The sequence below is a fragment of the Rana temporaria genome, chromosome 2 (assembly GCF_905171775.1).
Source record: "Rana temporaria chromosome 2, aRanTem1.1, whole genome shotgun sequence".
NCBI classification, from domain to species: domain Eukaryota; kingdom Metazoa; phylum Chordata; class Amphibia; order Anura; family Ranidae; genus Rana; species Rana temporaria.
Window position 1 is genome coordinate 111,399,106 of NC_053490.1, and position 20,674 is coordinate 111,419,779.

At 41.5% G+C, this 20,674-nt stretch overlaps 1 protein-coding gene across 5 annotated transcripts in view; it reads left to right on the forward strand.

Annotated features, from left to right (window-relative positions):
- The window catches only part of PDE1B (phosphodiesterase 1B), a 471,712-nt gene that overhangs the window by 257,499 nt on the left and 193,539 nt on the right, over window positions 1-20,674 (forward strand). The window contains exon 1 of one of the 5 annotated variants that reach the window (XM_040340764.1): window positions 10,659-10,944. The exons of the other annotated variants lie outside the window; for them this stretch is intronic. Coding sequence (XP_040196698.1) covers window positions 10,799-10,944 — 146 coding nt within the window. The 5' untranslated portion in view covers window positions 10,659-10,798. Of the gene's footprint in view, window positions 1-10,658; window positions 10,945-20,674 lie in introns of those variants that run through there. 5 annotated transcript variants of the gene reach the window in all.

Sequence of the window (20,674 nt, forward strand, 5' to 3'; positions counted from 1 at the left end):
GGGACTCAGGCACACTCATTTACTTTCTGGAGAAGTCTGGTCAAAAGTAATCTTCATGGAGGAATTGTAGCCAAAAAGCCATACCTCAGACATGGAATCAAGGTTAAGCGACTGAACTCTGTATGAAAACATAGAAATTGGGGTGCAGAAAAATGGCAGCATATGTGAAATATTTGGCTGTAGAAGGAGGCAGCTTGTTTACCGAAGGGCTGGAGAGCGTACAATAAGGAGTGTCTCCAGGCAACAGTGAGGCCTCGTACACACCACAGGACATGTCAGATGAAAACGGTCCGCGGACCGTTTTCATCGGACATGTCCGCTCTGAGATTTCGGTCTGATGGCTGTACACACCATCAAACCGAAATCCCCGCGGACAGAGAACGCAGTGACGTAGATGACACCGACGTTCTCTATCGTGCAAGTTCAATGCTTCCACGCATGCGTCGAATCAATTCGACACATGCGCTGGATTTCGGTCCGCTGGTTAGACGTACTAACCAGCGGACATGTCCGACGGACAGCTCTCCAGCGGACAAGTTTCTTAGCATGCTAAGAAACTTTTGTCCGCTGGAAATCTGTCCGCTAGCCTGTACACATGATCGGATCTGTCCTCTGAAACTGGTCCGCGCACCAGTTTCAGAGGACATGTCCGGTCGTGTGTACGAGGCCTTAAACATGGTGGAGGTTCCTTGCAAGGTTGGGGCTGCATTTCTGCAAATTAAGTTGTAGATTTAGTCAGGATCAGTGGTGTCTTGAATGCTGAAAAATACAGGCATATACTTATCCAGCATGCCATAACATGAGTGAGACCTGTGATTGCCCCCAAATGTATTCTGCAGCAGGAAAACAGCCCCAAGCATATAGCCAATGTCTTTAAGAACTATCTTCAGCTTAAAGAGAAGAACATGGAGTTTTGGAAGTGATGGTTTGGCCTCCACATAGCCCTGATCTATTGACACTTCTATGCAAAAAGTTTGCACAGTAATGTGTGTGTGTATATATATATATATATATATATATATATATATATATATATATATATATATATATTCACATTTTAATAATTTCATTTTGCATCAGGTTTTTTAAATGCTGGCAAAAAGAACAGACTATATTTTCTTTCTACAAATGTACTTTTTCCCTTATTTTAATATTGGCATGGTTGGGTAGAAGCAATTATAGTATAGCAAGTCGATTGCCTGATGGTAACTCAACCTACTATATTTCATATGTTCAATGCAGCTGCCAAAATATATTATTTCCAAAGGGAAAGTGATGCTCTGCCAAGTTCGATCACATGAAAATCATGTAACAGATAAGACAGTATGGGTCAAGTGACTTATCAAAAAGTACAAAGTGCCATATGAAGAGGAATTTCTTACTGAACCACTTCAGTTGGCAGACATCTCTTGCCAGCCTCCAGCTTCTCCTTTTTCTGATAAGTGAACTTCATTAGCAATCATGTTGTGAATTCTGCATTAAACAACTTGAGATTGTCTCCCACTCCCTGCCTGGATAATCTTAACTTGCTTCTCTAAATAAAATGGCGTGCCTCCTAGCTGCAGGCACAATGAAACAAGCTCCCTTGTGATATTGCTACCTTTTTTGCATAGAATTTAATTGAATGGGATTACTTTTTTTTTACCCCTTCAGGTAAAGAGCAAAGCCAACATTTACAATGTGCTGGCTACTTTAGGTTGCCACTGTGTCCACTCTCAGTAATCACCAACAGCAGGTAAAAAAATTCCACACCTTGATCTGTAGCTGTTAATAGCTCCACTATCAAAATTAACTTAAAGCAAACCTGTAGTAAGGAGGAATGTGCCATTGCTTGTTTTCTTCTAATGCCGCGTACAGACGGTCGTTTTTTGCGATGGAAAAAAAACGACGTTTTATGTGATGTAAAAAACGACGTTTTTGAAACTTCATTTTCAAAAACGACGTAGCATACAGACCATCGTTTTTTCACAATGCTCTAGCAAAGCGAGGTTACGTTTCACCACTTTTTTCCATTGAAGCTCACTTCATAACTAACTTCTGGGCATGCGCGGGTTTAAAAACGTTGTTTTATACGTCGTTTTTTGCTACACACGGTCAATTTCTGTGAAACAAAAACGACGTTTTGAAAAACGACACAAAAAATTTGAGCATGTTCGAATTTTTTTTGGTCGTTTTTTTGAAGACATAAAACGACGTTTTGCCCACACACGATCATTTTAAATGATGTTTTTTAAAACGTCGTTTTTTTTCATCACAAAAAACGACCGTCTGTACGCGGCATAAGAGTTGCCTGGTTGTCTCCAATACTCAGCAAGTCATTGACCTTGAACAAGCATGTAGATCAGAAAATCAGGTAAAAGTCAGAACTGATGGTCCATATACTTTGTTCAGGTTTGTGGAACAGAAATTACTGAATAGTGAGGTCTTTAGTGAATGTTGAGATCATTAATGACAGCATACATGTTCTCTCAGCATTGTTTTCTTCTAGTAGTAACCCCTTACCTCTGTGTGGTGAATGCGATCTACCCAAGTGGCTTAATGAGCTAGCATTTTAATCTTAGGTCAGGTCCTTGCTGGATAGTGGGATGGACAACAAGCTAGATGCCAGTCATCTTGGTCTTTTCTACTTCTAAACTAAAAACTAAGGGCCAGATTCACAACGGAGATACGACGGAGTATCTCACTTACTCCGTCGTATCTCTCAGAGTATCTATGCGACTGATTCATAGAATCAGTTCCGCATAGATATCCCTAAGATCCGACAGGTGTAATTGTTTTACACTGTCGGATCTTAGGATGCAGTACCGCGGCCGCCGCTGGGGGGAGTTTGCGTTGTAAACCAGCGTCGGGTATGCAAATTAGGAGTTACGGCGATCCACGACGGATTTTCGCGTTCGCTACGTCGCCGCTAGTCTAGTTTCCCGTCGCAAAGTTAGTCGTAGTTTTTGGTGCCTTAACTTTACACAGCAATCGTATTGCTGTATAAAGTATGGCCGTCGTTCCCGCGTCAAAATTTAAAAATTAACGTCGTTTGCGTAAGCCGTCCGGGAATACGGAATTACGATACGCGCGACGCCGTTCGAAAAAATGACGTCACTGCGCGCAAAGCACGGCGGAAATTCCAAAACGGAGCATGCGCAGTAGGTCCGGCGTGGGAGCGCGCCTAATTTAAATGGCACACGCCCATTTAAACTACGCGGGCTTACGCCGGAGGCCTCCGGCGTAGTTTTCATCGCAAGTGCTTTGTGAATCAGGCACTTGCGATGAAAACCTGCGGCGGTGTACCGTATCTACGATACGTTACGCCGCCGCATTTCTACCTGAATCTGGCCCTAAGAGAGAATGTGTAGGGTTTAAAGATACCCTAAAAGAGCACAAGAACAGGACATGTATTCTAAAAGTCATAGTGATAGCAATAGGCCCTTTAAGCGTAGCCTCTTAGTAAATGACCCTGTGAGACTAGCTAGGGAGATCATTCTTAAGTTGCATGAATCTCTCTGTACTAAACTGGTTCTTTACCCCTTTAGATGAGTCAATTGTGCCTTGATCTATGGGCAATGGGCAAGATCCAAGTCAAGAGACTCTTTAACCTCCCTGGCGGTATGATTCTGTCTGGAATTACGTACCAAAAGCGGTACAATTATTTTGCAAGGAAATTTGGCGTTTTATACTGTAGGCCTGTAATTCTATAATTTATTATCGCTGTTTTCTAGCTGATCTAAAACAATTTTTGACATAAAGGGACACTTTTGGACAATTTACAGTTTGCAGGCAGAAAGAACTGTTTTTATTATATAAAAGTACATGTAGGGCACAGGGCAGACCACTAGGGACAAGGGGGGGGGTGTATTTTTTACATACAGTACTGTCATCTATAAGATTACAGTATACTGTATGTATAGTGTTTGTTTACTTTTTTGAATTTGGCGCCGTTCTCCGCCCCCGTGCGTCGTAACGTCGCAGGGAACGGAGATCGGCGGCACACGGGGAGACTGTGAATCGAGCGAGGAGGACACCGCTCGCTCACACAGCGGGGAGGCATCACAGGATCCAGGGACAAGGTGAGTAACTTGTCTGTGGATGCTGCGAAAGGTAAGCCGCGCCGCTGCCCGCTCTGCACATCTACCCCGAGCGTGACTCGGGGTTACCGTTCTTAGCATAAAAAATCCACCCCGAGTCACGCTCGGGTTTACCGCTAAGGGGGTTAAACACATCCTGTACAGGCAGGACCAAAGAGGAGAGAGAACACTCTGGAATTAAGACCTACATATTTATATTCTTTCCAAACTATAGCCCTATATATAACCTCATGGATTGCTTGGATCGGATACATATTCATAACTCGGGAAGTGTCCTTCCCACTCTAATTACTGGAACCACCTTTACAGTAACAGGCACAAGCAATAGCATAGTGACAACTTGCATACCTAGAAAAAGAGCACACAAAAACTCAGACTGGATACAGCCTAGTAACAATCCAAACTATATTTATTAGGGAAGAAACAGCATAGGGCAAGGTCTCTACATTCTGCAAATTTGAAGGCCTATTTAAACCCAAGTATGATGTTTTAGACACATATAGCCAGATTCACGTATGGCGGCGTATCTTTATGCCGGCGTAGCGCATCCCATTTGCACTACGCAGACGTAACATAGTGAGGCAAGTACTGTATTCACAAAGCACTTGATCCCTAAGTTACGTCGGCGTAGCGCAAATGGCCCGGCGTAACCCCGAATAATTCAAAGTAGGCATGTAGTCGGCGGGCTTCATTTAAATTAACCGTGACCCCATGTAAATGAGGGCCGTTGGTACAGCGCATGCGCGTGCATGTTTAGAATCACGTTGCAAATACTCATTGCTTTCGACGTGAACGTAACACCTACGCCCAGCCCCATTCACGTAAGCTTACACAAACGACGTAAAATACGACGGCTGTTCCGTCGTCCATACCTTGCATGGGCTGCGCCATCTTTTTGGTGGTTTATCTTTACACCGGAAAAACGCCTTACGTAAACAGCGTATCGGGTGCAAGTACGTTCATGAATTGGCGTATCTAGGTCATTTGCATATTCGATGCGTAAATCCACGTACACGCCCCTAGCGGCCAGCGTAAATATGCACATAAGATACAAGGAGACTTACGCCGGTCGTATCTTAGCCAAATTTAAGCGTATGTTAAGCTATTTCTCCAGCATAACAAAAGGTAAGACTCTGCAACAAAGTGTTGTCCTGCAATCTACATAGATCACTCAGAGGAGAATATTTTTTTGTCAACAAAAGGTGGAGTTACTCTTTAATAAAAATGTTTTCTGTTAAAAAAAGTGAGGGGATCTCAGGTTGTCACCAGAGTCACCAGTGTCCCCACTTAAAGCAGAGATCCACAAAAAAAGTGAACCTCCAGTGCCACATTTGGCACCTTTCAGGAGGGAGGGGGTTGCAGATACCTATATAATACAGGTATTTGCACCACTTTCGGGAATAGACTCACTCCCCTCCCCCCACTGTCTTCTGGGAAACACACTGGTCCCAGGAGACAGCGGGGACCAGTGAGGACATGCTGCGCGACTCGCGCATGCGCAGTAGGGAACCGAGCAGTGAAGCAGCAACGCTTCACTCAACGAGGATGGCGGCGGGGGCAGCTGAGAGAAGAGCGATTGCTCGGCTTCAGCTGCCGACATCGCGGGCACCCTGAACAGGTAAGTGTTCATTTATTTAAAGTCAGAAGGTGCAGTATTTGTAGCTGCTGGTTTTTAATATTTATTTTTTCAGGTGGACCTCCGCTTTAAAGATATCCCCACCATTCCTGTTCTGTGAACAACCCAAAATTTGGGATTTTTTTTTGTTCCACTTTCGGTGGCAATGGTAAATCTGTAGTGAAAGATTAAATGTCTTACGGTTAGTAGCTAGAAATAGGTCCCTGCAGCCATTCCAAACTTCACTTCCTGCACCAGCATGCTGTGGAGAAGAACCCTTGCTCTCTGTTGGAACTCTCCAACAAACAATTCTCACAATCCCTGCTGACTGGACCACTGATTCCACACAAATAACCACTGTCTTTCTCTATAGCGAACCCCCCAGCCCCCCCCCCCAAAAAAGTGAAAGGAGTTTCAACTGCCTCACTTTGTCTGCAGTGAAGATCTAAGGCAGGGGTGGCCAACCAGTGGCCCCGCGGAGACCTCTGATGTGGCCCGCGACCTCCTGCTCTGGAATGGTGGGTTGGCAAGCCCAGATCGCAGGTGGTGACCCGCCATACCACAGCATCAATGTTGTAAATGAAGCTGGTGGTAGAGGAAGAAAGCGGCTGCGGAGCAGAGCCCCATAAGCCGATGCTTCCTCTACAGCGTCGGCTTTTGCCACATCCGGAGTCTATGGCAAAGTTCAGCTAACCCGCAGGATAGACACAGGTGCACTACAGTACGTTGCACCCGCGGTGTGGGTAAACCGCAGCACATCAGTGTGAAAGCAGCCTTAGGCCCTTTTTTACACGACCAGCCCAACCAAATGGGACCGTCAATTCACCTCTACAGAGCGACAGATGTCCGTTTACCCCGCCTACCTCCAATCTGAAAAACAGAAGGGAATTCGTCCTCTTCCATCTGGGCAGATCGGAGGGCCTATAGAGTATCCGTGATCTGTCATCCGCCCGCTCCGCTCATTGTGGCCCTCGACTGGTTGCCAAGTTGCTTAAGTGGCCCTCGCTCTTCAAAAGGTTGGGCACCCCTGCTCTAAGGGGTCCTAAGTGGTGAAACTTGATTAGCAGTTTTCTTTATTGTGGGACATATTGAAAGTATTTATATAGAGTAAACACTTTAACCTCCCTGGCAGCAATCCTGAGTGTGGCTCGGGGTTAATTTTCATTACCATTAGTGGTAACCCCGAGCCACATGCATTGCAGAATCCTGGTAAAGATAACTTACCTTGTCTCCAGGATCCTGCGATTGTGCCTAGTTCTTTGTCCAATTCCCTGCCTGCACTTTTATATTATATATACTGTTCTTTCTGCCTGGAAACCTGAGAATGTCCATGGCAACCAAAAAGTGTCCCTTTACATCAAAAGCGGTTTTAGACCAGCTAGAAAACAGCGATAGTAAATTCAAACAAAAATGTATAAGAAAGAACCGGGACGGCCACACTCCAAAAATAAAAATGTGTTCCTTTTAATAAAAACTGGTCACAACATGGATATGTCACCGCAAAAAATCAGGAAAAAGGGCTAACGCGTTTCACACTCTCATACAGTGCTTATTAAGAATAAGCACTGTATGAGAGTGTGAAACGCGTTAGCCCTTTTCCCTGATTTTTTGCTGTGACATATCCATGTTGTGACCAGTTTTTATTAAAAGGAACAAATTTTTATTTTTGGAGTGCGGCCGTCCCGGTTCTTTCTTATACATTTTTGCATACTATTGCAGTGCCTGCACCCAAGTGTTTGGACTCCACTTTGCAGTTCTCTGGGACCTCTGAGTGGTAAACTTTCTTTCTTTTCCTATACTGGACTTTGCAGTAAATTAGAACACATGCAGAATTGAGCGATAGTGAATCGTGGGAAATGTATTTTATTATTATTATATTATTATTTTTTATACAAACAGAAAGGTGCAGTGCTCTGAACAGGGGAATACCAACAGGCAGGGTGAAGTCCACAGGTGGGTGCTCAGGCAGCGGTGTCCTCCAAACAACACCCAAATAGGTCGATAAAATAGAAAAATAGCCAGCAACTCTAATCCATAAGAAATATTTATTAGCACATATGGGAAAACAAAAAAGCAGATGCATTTCGGCTGAATAGCCTTGGTTATTATTTATTATAATTATTTATAGTTATTTATTATATTATAATTTATGATTTTGTGTTTCAAACTTTATCATGCCCCGAATGTTTACTAGACTCTCTTGTTTGGACAGATTTAGGTGAGTTATTCCTAAGATTTACAGGCCTACAATATAAGAAGCCAAATTACTATGCAAAAATGTACTGCTTTGAGATTAAAAAAACTGACATAATCATACCGCCAGGGAGGCTACACATGTAACAAACTCAGTTATTTAACTAAGCACTTCCAAAATCTGCCTGCTATAGTGGTATGTACCATTTACAAAAATGGGGATTTATAAATACTCCCCGGTATTTCTTTACTGAGATGAAACAGAGTTTGCAATTGGCTTTAAAATATGTGAGAAAATAGTGCTGAAAATACAAAACTGATTGGGATACTGTGATTTGCAGTTTAGACCCCTTTGAATTCCTGCCAATCAGCTGAATAGTGTATACAGTGATGGTTACTTTTTTTTCTCATTTATTGTTTGTCATTTAATTTTCTGTGATTTTAATAAATGTATTTTTACAATGTTACTCTAATTTAGAAGTGTTTAATCATAAAGCTAATAAAGGCCTCAATACATACGAGTATCCCCCAAAGTAAAGAAGAGAGTTTGAAGGTTAATTTTTATTGAATACAGATCAGGTTTGGGTGCTTATAGCAGACATATATGAACATATCATAGTAATGTAATATATCACAGTTTCTACTAGCTGTTCCCAATAGGAATCTGATTTGTAGATTCCAGATACGAGGAAGGAATAATTAGGTCAGTGGTGAATGCACCTCAGAGGCTTCCCACAGAAACAAAATGTATGGGGCCCATTTGACATTCTTCACTGCTTCTTAATGTTATGTGAATGTACTCTTATCATGGTGCAGCCACCCTCAAGAAAGTCTGTCTTTATCAGGAACTTGCCTGCCATGTTCAGTAATTCTCTCGTCAACAAGGCCAACGCCCATAAGACCAACACCTCTGTAATTATTTTATATGCCAGCAGAACCAGCTATATTTCACAGCATGACAGATAAACACCCTCCTGGAGGTCTGGTCCACATTCCAAGGTGATCAACAGTGATAAGAAGGACTTTCTACCTTCTGTATCTTCCAGTACCCACTTATATTTATTATAAGGATATTTATTATGAGGAAGGGCAAAAAAAATAATGATTTGATCTTTGGTATCGTGAGTTCTTGCTAGTGATTGATCTATCTGTTTGTGGGCCAGGGATGGTCTCTGTGAACCTTTTCAAGTATACCACTAGGCCTGTCATATCTGGAGCCTTTTTCTACATAAATATATGCTGTCTTACTACTGGATAATGACACCTTGTTTCTGGTACTTTTCAGGAGTTGATTGCCCCCCAAGCTATGGCTGGGAAGGGGAAAATTGGTGCCCACCTTTTCCAGACTTTAGATTCCGTTATTTTGTATTTTATACATATATGTAGTACTTTGCTGAAATATTTCTCACAATATGCACATTGGGATTAGACTACAGGGGCTATTAAAGTGGTTGTAAACCCACTTTTTTGACTTTTACCTACAGGTAAGCCTATAACAAGGCTTACCTGTAGGTAAGGAGAATATCTCCTAAACCTGCACGGTTTAGGAGATATTCCCCTCGCAATGCGCCGCTGATTGCAGCGGCGCATGTGCAGGGGGGATCTATGGCGAAAGGACCGGCAACCGCCGGACCTTGCCGAATTTAAATCTCCCACGCGCATGCGCGGGAGTGACGTCATCGCCGCTCCAGCCAATCACAGCGCTAGAGCTGATATCTCGCTCGGCGTGGACCAGGTAAGTTCTACACACCTCGTTCCGAGGTAAGTATTTCATAATGAGCTAATATGCGGTGCATACTAGCTCATTATGACTTTTGCCTTGCAGGAGAAAAAAAAGTTAAGTTATGTATTTCCTATTCTTTGTCTCTACCCAAAGCATACTATACAGTAGCTCCCTGCGAGGATCCATTTGTTGTTTGATCCTATCTGGTTTACTTTCAGTGAACTTTGTCTATTCTATTCATCAATAAAATACTTGAACAAGAAAGACGTTTCCTGAATGGAGAAACCACAGATCTGCTGTGCTGTAGGACTGTCGTTTTCACCGCTGGAACTTCAGCAGATGCATGTAGAAAAAAAAATTCAAGAAAGAAGCAGCAGCTACCAGTATAGCACACATCATTTAAAGCACCTTATTGGTATCTAGCTAATGCTTCAATAAAGTTTTTACCCACATGTCAGCCTTAAATTGATACTAAAGTCTCCTCCTCTTCTCTGGCCCCACACCGACGCTCCCAGCCCATCCCTGCTGTTGAATTCCCCCACAGAAAGCAGCTTGCTATAGGGGCACCCGAACCAAACCACTGCTCTGTGTGTCCATTCAGACATGGAGCCGTGCCCTAGCCCTAGCCCCCCCCTCTCTCTCCTCATTGGTTTACTGACTTTGATTGACAGCAGATAGAATGCATTAGGATAAAAAAAAACTTCTGACTTTAGAACCACTTTAATGATTACAGTGCTGAATTCACGTCTTTTATACCTGCCTAAAGTAAAATCGTAAAAGTTCCTAACACACACAATGAAGAATCTGGTTTATTTTGTATTTCAACTTGTGTGTGACTGACAGTCTGTTGTTAACTTTTTAATATTCATTATATTATTCCCATGTTGTTTTGTGCTCCCACATTAACTACATTTACTTAGAATGTACATCTCAAACAGTTAATCCAGATTCTTGGACTAGCACATCTGTTTTCCTCCATTGTTGACGTACTGAGAGAAATAAATATATAAAGCTGCGTGAGGTTCTTTCTAAAACTGTATACTTTCCCCTCCTTTTCCCCTCCCACCTAAGACAAACATCTGGCTTTGTTCCGCACTCTCTTGCACATATATCCCTGACATTCAGTTTATAAAATACCAACACATGCTGATGCCAACATGAACGGTCCTTAGCGACTTTTCATGAGCTATGTTGCCCTGTAACCTCCTGAGAACAAGCGATACAAAGCTAGCGACACAGTTGGAGTCCTGTCTGCAAGGAAAGACAGATGTTGGTGACACTATTGAAAAGTTCATCCAAGTCCGAAGGAAACATCTTCAGGTCCCTGTTATCAGGTAGGAAACAAGACTTTGCAGACTTTTGAAAAAGTTAATGTAGTTATCGTTAACAACTTTATTGGAACCTATACTTGTATTTCTTTTTGATTTTCAAAACTGTTGATACACAAGTAGATTTTTCATATATTAAACTAAAGATGTGATTACTACCTGGTATTGGAGACCTTACTGAACACCTCTAGTGGTTACATTTTCAACTTCAGATCCAAATGAGACTAGCTGGCACATATGGAAACAATGCTACTTATTTTCTTTGCTTGGCTCAATCGCTAATCTGTGAACTATTGGTTATTTAAAGAAGCACTCAGATCTCTTGCTCCTAAAGCCACCATTAGAACCTTCCTGGAAATAAGTGCTGGGACTGTAAATAATTATCTTTGCGCTTGCTCATGTCAAAAGCAATTGAAAACGTGTGCAGTATTTTGAAACTGTACATAATTATCTTAGTGCTTGCTCATGCCAAAAGCAAGTGAAAACACATGCAGAATTGTGTGTGCTGTCATTTTTTTTTAGACCCATTTGCTGTGAATTTTTGAAGGGTCCATTTAGGTGATTTGAATGAGCCCAAACCCACAACATGCAGATGTTTTCAAAATTTGCTGCACCCTGAAACAAGTTTTGCATGGTTCTGTTGAGAATGAGCCCCACTGACAGTAATGTATCATGCAGTCTGTCTGCATTGGCAAATTGCAAGAAAATGCATTTGGTGTAAAATTCCTTATTTCATTTTTTTTTTCCTAGATCGGAGCTTCAGAAAGCATTGAAGCCAAAGCATCACCATGACATCAAGGGAATTAATGTTCTTAAAGCATAGGAAAGCAATGGCAGCCCCATGCTTTTCTCATACAAGCATCATATTAGGAAAAAGTATTTCTGATTTGCTGATAAGGGATACTTCCCTCCTTTTTTCCTTTTGTTAAACTATTGCCTTTTTTTCTCTGGTAGGACTACACTAGCATTGAAAGGGTTACTAAGAGAGGTCAAGCTTCTTAGTTTCCACTGATTGCTTGTGCTAATGCTATTTATAGTTTATTCTCACTGGCATATTCTTTCACTAATGTGCAGGCTAAAGGAGAATGTGCAGTCTTCATTGTCGTGCTTCCTTCTTTGACTGGTGTTTAAATATGAATATTTTGTGTATAAGTGCTGTCCTCCCCCAAATGCAACATATATAGAGTCCTGCCATAGGAAGTTCCTGTGAGTCCCTGCATGCCTAGTAAATGATCTCAGCACACTTGGCAGTCACACTTGTTTATCTGTCTTGTTGTTGTTGCCTGAGATGAATCCCAGTGTTCTTGGGAATTTTAGAAGAATTAATTGTTATCATTATCATTAACCTCCCTGGCGGTATGATTAATTCAGATTTTAGGTGCTGAAAGCGGTACCATTATTTTGCATGGAAATTTGGCGTTTTATATAAGAGTCTAGTAGACATCCCGGGTATAATACAATTTGAAACACAAAATCATAAATTATAATACAATAAATACATATAAATAATTATAACAAATAATATAATAATAATAAAAATTATTACTTTTAATTTTTTGATGACGAATTTCCCCACAAATCACTATCGCTCAGTTCTGCAAGTGATTCTAATTTATTATCGCTGTTTTTTAGCTGGTCTAAAACCACTTTTGACATAAAGGGACACTTTTTGGTTGCTATGGACAATCTCTAGCTTCCAGGCAGAAAGAACAGTTTTAATATATAAAAGTGCATTTAGGACACTGGGCAGACCACTAGGGACAAAGGACGTGTGTATTTTTTACATACAGTACTGTAATCTATAATATTACAGTATACTGTATGTATTGTGTTTATTTACTTTTTTAAATTTGACGCTGATTTTCACCCCCGTGCGTTGTAACGTCGCAGGGAACGGAGCTCGGCGGCACTCGGGACTGTGAATCGAGCGAGGAGGACACCGCTCGATCACACAGGATCCAGGGACAAGGTAAGTAACTTGTGCCTGTGGACTCTGCGAGGCGGTCCCGAGTCTGGCTCGGGGTTACCTTTTTTGGGCCTGAAATTCCACCCCGAGCCAGACTCGGGAATACCGCCAGGGGGGTTAAAGTGCCAGTCTATCATAACACTTTCGTTTTGAGTAGAGTCATCCAGAGGTTTCTAGGTTACTCTGGTCAAGTGACCCAATGGCAGTGGGAATCTACACCTGACCCCTAAACCCAGATGCTAAAGCCAATACAAGGATGTTTCATTTTCACTTTTATTTAATTTATCCCCACAATATGGACAATGCAACAGAGGTGAGATTACACAGCTGCAGATGGAAAAATGAGAATCCATGGGGATGGGGCAGATAGTTGTAGAACGCTAATGAGTGATTTCTCATGTAACCACAATTAAAGAGGACCAGCCACCTTTTATATTTTGCTTTTCTGTTCATTATGCCTAGTATGCAGAGAGTCACATTTTCAGCCCACCTTCTGCAGTGGAAGAGGTCTTGAAACTTTGTCCTTTGTTTATGTAGATTGTGAAGTCTGATGGGCCCCATACTGAGTGAGGAGATTGGGGATCTGTATTGAGCACAGTGGCACTCTCATTTCTCCAAAACTCATAAATCTGCAACAAAACTATTAGATTTAAATCTGCTAGTTGTGCTGTAGAAAGAGATGACAACTTTTTAAAAGCCACAGGCAAGATCAAACACCCCACACTATTAAGAATTCAGCTCAAGCAGATCAGGTTGAAATGAATACACAGTATTTAGAAGGGTCTGCAAATATTGAAAAGGCTTCTAATTAAAGGAAAAGTATGGCCAAAGCTGTATTGGCCCCATTTCTCCTATGAATCACAGGAGTGCAGTTTGTTCTGCACTGCTGTGACCCATTTTCAGCTGACAGCAGACTAAAGTCTGCTGTCAGCTGACAACACTCAGCCAATCTAGGTGCTGGATCAATCCGACTTTACAGTTGGGAGCCACCCAGATGCCTGGACTGCCAGCTGGCTCAGCATCTCAGCAAGCTGCTGTGAGAATGAGCCAGTCGCTCCTGCCCCCTCCACAGCCCAGTGCTCCAGTGAGCCCTGAATGGGCAGAGCAGAAAGCCAGTGATTGACAGTCATCGCTCTCTGCTTGGTGCAGAGGGTAGAACTGAGGGATCAGCAGTGTTTGATTGCTCAGTTTTCAATGCAGAATTGACGGGGGACAGATTCAGCATCAGATCAATGCTGCATCCACCTAGGCGAGTATACATTTTTTTTTAATGGAAACCCTGTACTTCTCGTTTAAGCTCAGTCATAATCTGTATTTAACAGAAGTCTTGCATGCCAGTGCGCTAATAACAGCTATTAACCTCCTTTAAGACAGTGACTCATAATTGGCTGTTGCAAAATAATTTAGAACCAATACACATTGAATGTCTAGCTCTAACTGACCTGAAATTGCCCTCTCTCAAACTGCATACAAAATCCATAATTCCAGTTATGATAAAATTACATTTAAAGCATCTACTCTACTTAAAATTTTAAGTAAATAACTACCAGTTAAGTACCAACACCCCTATATTACAAGGTGCAGAAACCTTATGGGACATATTAAATTTCCTAAAGAGAATAGACATAATACCAATATCATGTTTGATTTCTATCAAATTGTGATTTCATTCTAGTCAGTAAAATGTTAGATTGTAAGACATGGTTATCTGGAAAAAGCAATACAGTTAGCAAAACTAGCATCAAGGGGGTGTCTGTTGAAATATCATAACACTTCAGCACATATGCCTTCTCTTCCTGTCTGGTGAGACATTATCAGCAGGGCAGGATGTAAGCAGGGCCGGCCCATCAATTAATGGTGAACAGGCACTGCCCCCTCTCTCCAGCCACCCCCTATGACTAATGGATAGATTCATGCATAGCATTAACCTATCCATGGCCGCCGCTGCCACACCCTATTCAGGCGTCCGGACCCTTTTCGGGTGCTGGGCGCCTGAATTCAAGTGGCAGGGGTGTTTTTTTTGAAGCACCTGATTAGAGCCATAGGTTTTAATAGGCTTCAAAAAAGGTGGACTTAGAGCTCAAAGCATTGCACTCACAGTCCACCCAGATGTGTTAGAAAAGCAAATAAATATTTGCTTATTTGCTTTTTTTAACACTGAACCACCTCTCGGGCCAATCAGGTAGCGCGGGTCTAATACACATCACATGATTGGCTGAGGGGACAGGCACAGGCACACCATTTGGATGCCTAGCAGACCAAAGAAGAGAGGAGGGGGAAGCATGGAGGACACAGGAGTGGCCCCACAGCTCATTGCCATCACCCGCTGCCTGACCCACCACTAAGATGGGGTAAGTGCTGGGCAGACAGCGGGCACAGATGAAGTCACATTGGCAGCATTTAAAGGGCACAAGTCACTGCATTTGATGGGCACAAGTGGCTAAATATGATTGGCACAAGTGGCTGCATTTGATGGGCCCAAGTGGCTGCATATGATGGGCACAAGTGGCTGCATTTGATGGACACAAGTGGCTGCATATGATGGGCATTGGTGGCTGCATATGATGGGCATGGGTGGCTGCATATGATGGGCACATGTGGCTACATATGATGGGCACATGTGGCTGCATTCAATGGGCACAATTGGCTGCATATGATGGGCACAAGTGGCTGCATATGATGGGTACAGTGGCTGCATATGATGGGCACAGTGGCTGCATATGATGGGCAAAGTGGCTGCATTTGATGGGGCACAAGTGGCTGCGTATGATGGGCACAGTATCTGCATTTGATGGGCACAATGGCTGCAATTGATGGCACAGTGGCTGCATATGATGGGCACAGGTGGCTGCATATGATGGGCACAAGTGGCTGCATATGATAGGTACAGTGGCTGCATATGCTGGGCACAGTGGCTGCATATGATGGGCAAAGTGGCTGCATTTGATGGGGCACAAGTGGCTGCATATGTAGGGCACAGTATCTGCATTTGATGGGCACAATGGCTGCAATTGATGGCACAGTGGCTGCATATGATGGGCACAGATGGCTGCATATGATGGGCACAGTGGCTGCATATTATGGGCACAGTGGCTGCATTTGATGGGACACAAGTGGCTGCATATGTTGGGCACAAGTGGCTGCATATGATGGGCACAATGGCTGCATATGATGGACACAGTGGCTGAATTTGATGGGGCACAGTGGCTTCATTTGATAAACACAATGGCTGCATTTGATGGGCACAGTGGCTGCATTTGATGGACACAGTGGCTGCATTTGATGGGCACAGTGAGGCTGCAATTGATTTTTTTCAGTATTTTTCAGTTTGTTTGCACCCCCCAAAAGATTTTGAGCTCCAGCGGTTACTGGATGTAAAGGTAACTTTCTTTAATGGTGCTCCAGCAAAAATCTGACAGAAGTTCTAACCCTTACCCATGCTATCCAACACTAAGAAAAACATTCTGTAATTTCAAAAACTCTAAAATATTGTTTGACATGCCTTTAATATTTGTACATGCTTTATCTTGCCAATAGAGGCAGAGTAGGCCAGTTTCTACAGTAACTAACTGATTAACAACTGTTGGTATAAGATATTGGCCACACAGTATTACTCACTTTGCTCTTCTGTATTTTATCTTTGGATAGATACAATATATGTAGTTCCAAGCTGGGCATAGAAATTGGAACTAGCATTCAAGAGCTGCCCATATTTGTGTCAATGACAAAGTCTACCAAGTCTGTTGGAGCAATAATGAATATTTATTAGCACTCTAGCTAAATCGATACCAATTTATAAACCAAAGCATAAAATGTTTGTAGGCTACAATTGACTATATACTAGAAGTAAAACAGTGCTGACAAAGGAAAACTGTACTGCAGGAGCTGATATGGGGTAAAATATGTTAATAGACAATCCTACTGAATTACTATTACTGACCTACATAAATCTTTTCAGGGTTCTACAATAGTCAAATAATAACTTTGGACAGCCACATCTGTCCTGTAAATACCAGCTGCTTAATAACTCAGGTATGTAAAGGTTTCTAACCTTGATAACTTGGAAGCCCGAGGTGTTTTCATAGTGCAGTGGTTAAGGCATGTGGAGATTTTACCCTATGTTACTTTTCCTACATAAATATTCCTGCTGACTAGTTTGTCTCTTTTGTATTTATGTATCTATATTCTTGAATTTTTCCAAACCGCAGAACGGGATTTCAGATTTAATGCAGGACTCACATGGTTGTGCAGTGATAATCAAAACTAAAATATGTCAGTTCTATGAGTTAAATTGAATGTGCAACATTGATAAACTTTTATCTAAGCAATTACTACTGTAGATGCTATTGACTGCTGAGCTGGAAGACTGAAAAACCTTAAGGGAATAGAATGCAGATGGCTCTGGTGACAATACATGTTTTTAATAATATTAGATTCCAAAAAGCATTTCAGCTAAAATGTTATCAATTATAATGCGTTCAAGGGCAGAAATAAAAAAACTTTTTGAAATCAAACTTCTAAGAAAGTACCAAGATTATGGTGGTTATATTCTGAAACTCATCTACCACCAAAGTGTAATTTCAGTTTTGCTTGGGACTAGGTTAAAACACTTGCTGGCCTTTTCTATCCTTAGGGACCTCCAGTACTGAGGATTCACAGCTCCATCCAACCACTGCAGACATAACAACGTCAAATGTTGCTGTGACAATCCAGCTGGAGCCTTGATGGTGGCTTTGCTGTGAGCTAATGTGACCATTGCAGCACACAGGAGACTCAACCCACCAGTGTCCATCCAACATTGAAATACAAATTTTACAATGGTGATAGCCTTAAAAAATTATAATCAATATAGGGCACTATACAGCTTGGCCTTTTTAAAGAAAATAATGGAAAATAAATAATGGATCTCCTGGAGGAAAATAATGGATCTTGTGGAGGAAATACCTATTTCTGTGTAATGGATGTTTTCAGTGCACTAATTATTAGAAAGAGCTGTGTGCATTCTTGTGTGCATTCTTGCCATGGCCATGCAGAGATTTTGCACATATGGAATGATTTTGGGATGATTGAAAATGGGGAGCTAAAGAATATATCAAAGAAGCATTTTAAGTATCATAAGGAACCAGCAGCTTTTTGGCACAGTGGGGGGAATTAACACAAGCATGCGGAAATGTGCTCAAGTTTCCAAAATGAATATATTTCTATGCAAAGGCACCAAATGAATAAACCTATTGTATGTAGATTGTTAATTTGGCACACAGGGAAATATAAAATGTAGAATAGAGATTTAGAGCCTGTTCACACTGGGGCGAATCGTCAGGCGGCTCAGCCACCTGACGAGTCGCGTCTCATTCTATGCAATAGAACCATTCTAATAGGAGCAACGCAAGTGGCTCCGACTTAGAAAAAGGTTCTTGTACGACTTTGGGGGCGGCTCGGGGCGATTTGCATTGACTTCTATACAGAAGTCATTTTGCTAATCGCCTCTGAAGTCGTCTTTAGTGTGAACCGGCTCTTAGAAGTAGTAAAAATAATTATTTATCTTGCACCAAATATATTTATATCAATTCAGTATTTTAGTCTGTACATAACTTTGTTTCCTTCACTTTCACTCCTACATTCAGCTTAACCATATAACTCTATCTTAATTTATATGTGACATTTGTATCCTTTTCATTGTTATTTTGAACATTGAGACTGAGCATCTTTATTCAATATTTTTTTTTCTTTTTCTGAAAATCAAGAACATCTGAAATGATGAAAAAACACATCACTTTTTGAAATTGGCACACTAGTAAAACTACTTCTGTCAAATTGGTTCACTGATTTATTACTTTGTTGCACACTGGCACATATTTGAATGTTAATTTCTCCCACTTTATTTTATTGCTTCCGGGAAAACAAAGAAAACACATGTTGGTCTAATCTGCCTTATAGTCATAGGCAGTGATGGAAGGACTAGCCAAAATGTGCTACTGAATAGTTGATGAGTAGAGATGAGCTTGGGTGTCCTCCAAACTCATCTTTAACCTGAATGAGCCACGGGTCAGGACATTCCTTGCTCTACAGATCATTTGACCTGTGTGGCTTGGAATGACTTGGCCTGCAGCTAAATGGAGTACAAAACAGTGGGAGTACGATTTGGAGGTGAGTTTGAAGGATGCCCAAGCTTATATCTATTGATAAGTCTAAGATGGGATTTCTCAAGGATTTTGATACTTGTTTCTGATCTGTTGGCTTCTCTATACATATGACCAGCTGGCTTTTCCAAAACCTAATCTTCCCTACTCTTATTTTTTGTTTAAATATATTTTGTTATTCTTTATATCAAAAAACAGCAAGTGCACATAGCTTTATTCAAAATTGCTGGTGTCTTTTTTCTGAGGGCTCCTTTACGAGTTCAGATAATAACCCACAATGACAAACTGTTTGATTGTTCAGTCAAAATCTGTATTCCTACATGTTTTTGGCATTTTTAGTGATTTTGATGGTTTTGTGTTTGCTGGTTATGGCTGGGATGCCAACCACAAAGCTATTGTTTTCCACAAGTGTAACCATGCTTGTAATCCAGATTGTAACCCCTGGCAGTCTTCTCTTGTGTAGAGTTTCTTATCTTGTGCCCTCAACCTGGTACCAATTGTCCTCTACTATTCTCCACCTTGTCTTTGTGCAGTCAACACATTAGCTTTGCATTGATTTGCTGTTTCTGGCTGGAGTATGTTATATTAGCCATCTGTGACTGTATGATTGTTCCACTGGAAGTCTTTCCTTTCAATGTCATTCAAAGAAGTCAATTATATGGATTTCTATATTTCTGTACAAAAGTTTTGGCATAGATATAAAAAAGTGTTTTTTTGTTAGTTTGAACATTGATACTGGAGAAGAATTAGGCTGTTTCTTGAGCAACTATTATGCTAGTTTTAAAAGAATTGTAGGCCTAATTTCAGCGCAGCAAGGCCCGTATTAAAGAGCCACTGTTAACTTGCCCATGCAGGACAAAGTGATAGTATCTAAGCAAAGGGCCTCTCTTACCCCATTATACTCATATTACCAGTGGTCACTTACCAGTCCTTCCTTCTCCTCCTAACAAGAGTTAAGCCGCGTACAAACGACCATTTTTAATGTCCTAGAAAAAAAAACGTTTTAATTCAACGTGTTTCTTGTCAAGCCTGCCTTGCATACACACGATTATGAAAAAAAAATGCTCAAGCAAAGCGCGGTGTCATACAACACATACGACGGCACTATAAAGGGAAAGTTCCATTCAGATGGCGCCCCCAATTGGGCTGCTTTTGCTGATTTTGTGTTAGTAAAAGATTGGTGAGAGACGATTCGCGCTTTTCAGTCTTTATGCTTTTCAGTCTGTTACAGCGTGATGAATGTGCTATCTCCATTATACATGCTAGTTTTACCAGAACGAGTGCTCCCTTCTCATAACTTGCTTCTGAGCATGCTCGTTTTTTTCATGTCGTTAAAAACGACGTGAAAAACGACAAGGTGAAAAATGTAGAGCATGTTCTAAATTTTTGATGCCCATTTTTCACGTAGAGAAAACTGCTCTGTAGCCCACACGATCGTTTTTAATGACCATTTAAAAAAAATTGCATTTTTCACATCATGAAAAACGGTCGTGTATACGCGGCATTAGTCATTAATGTAATGATGAAAGAAAATTCATAACAACAAATCAGATTCTAGTTTGAGTGAAACCAGTGATGCTTTTTAATTAGTTACAAGCAGCATGGTTGTTTTGCTGAGTATATGCTGTAT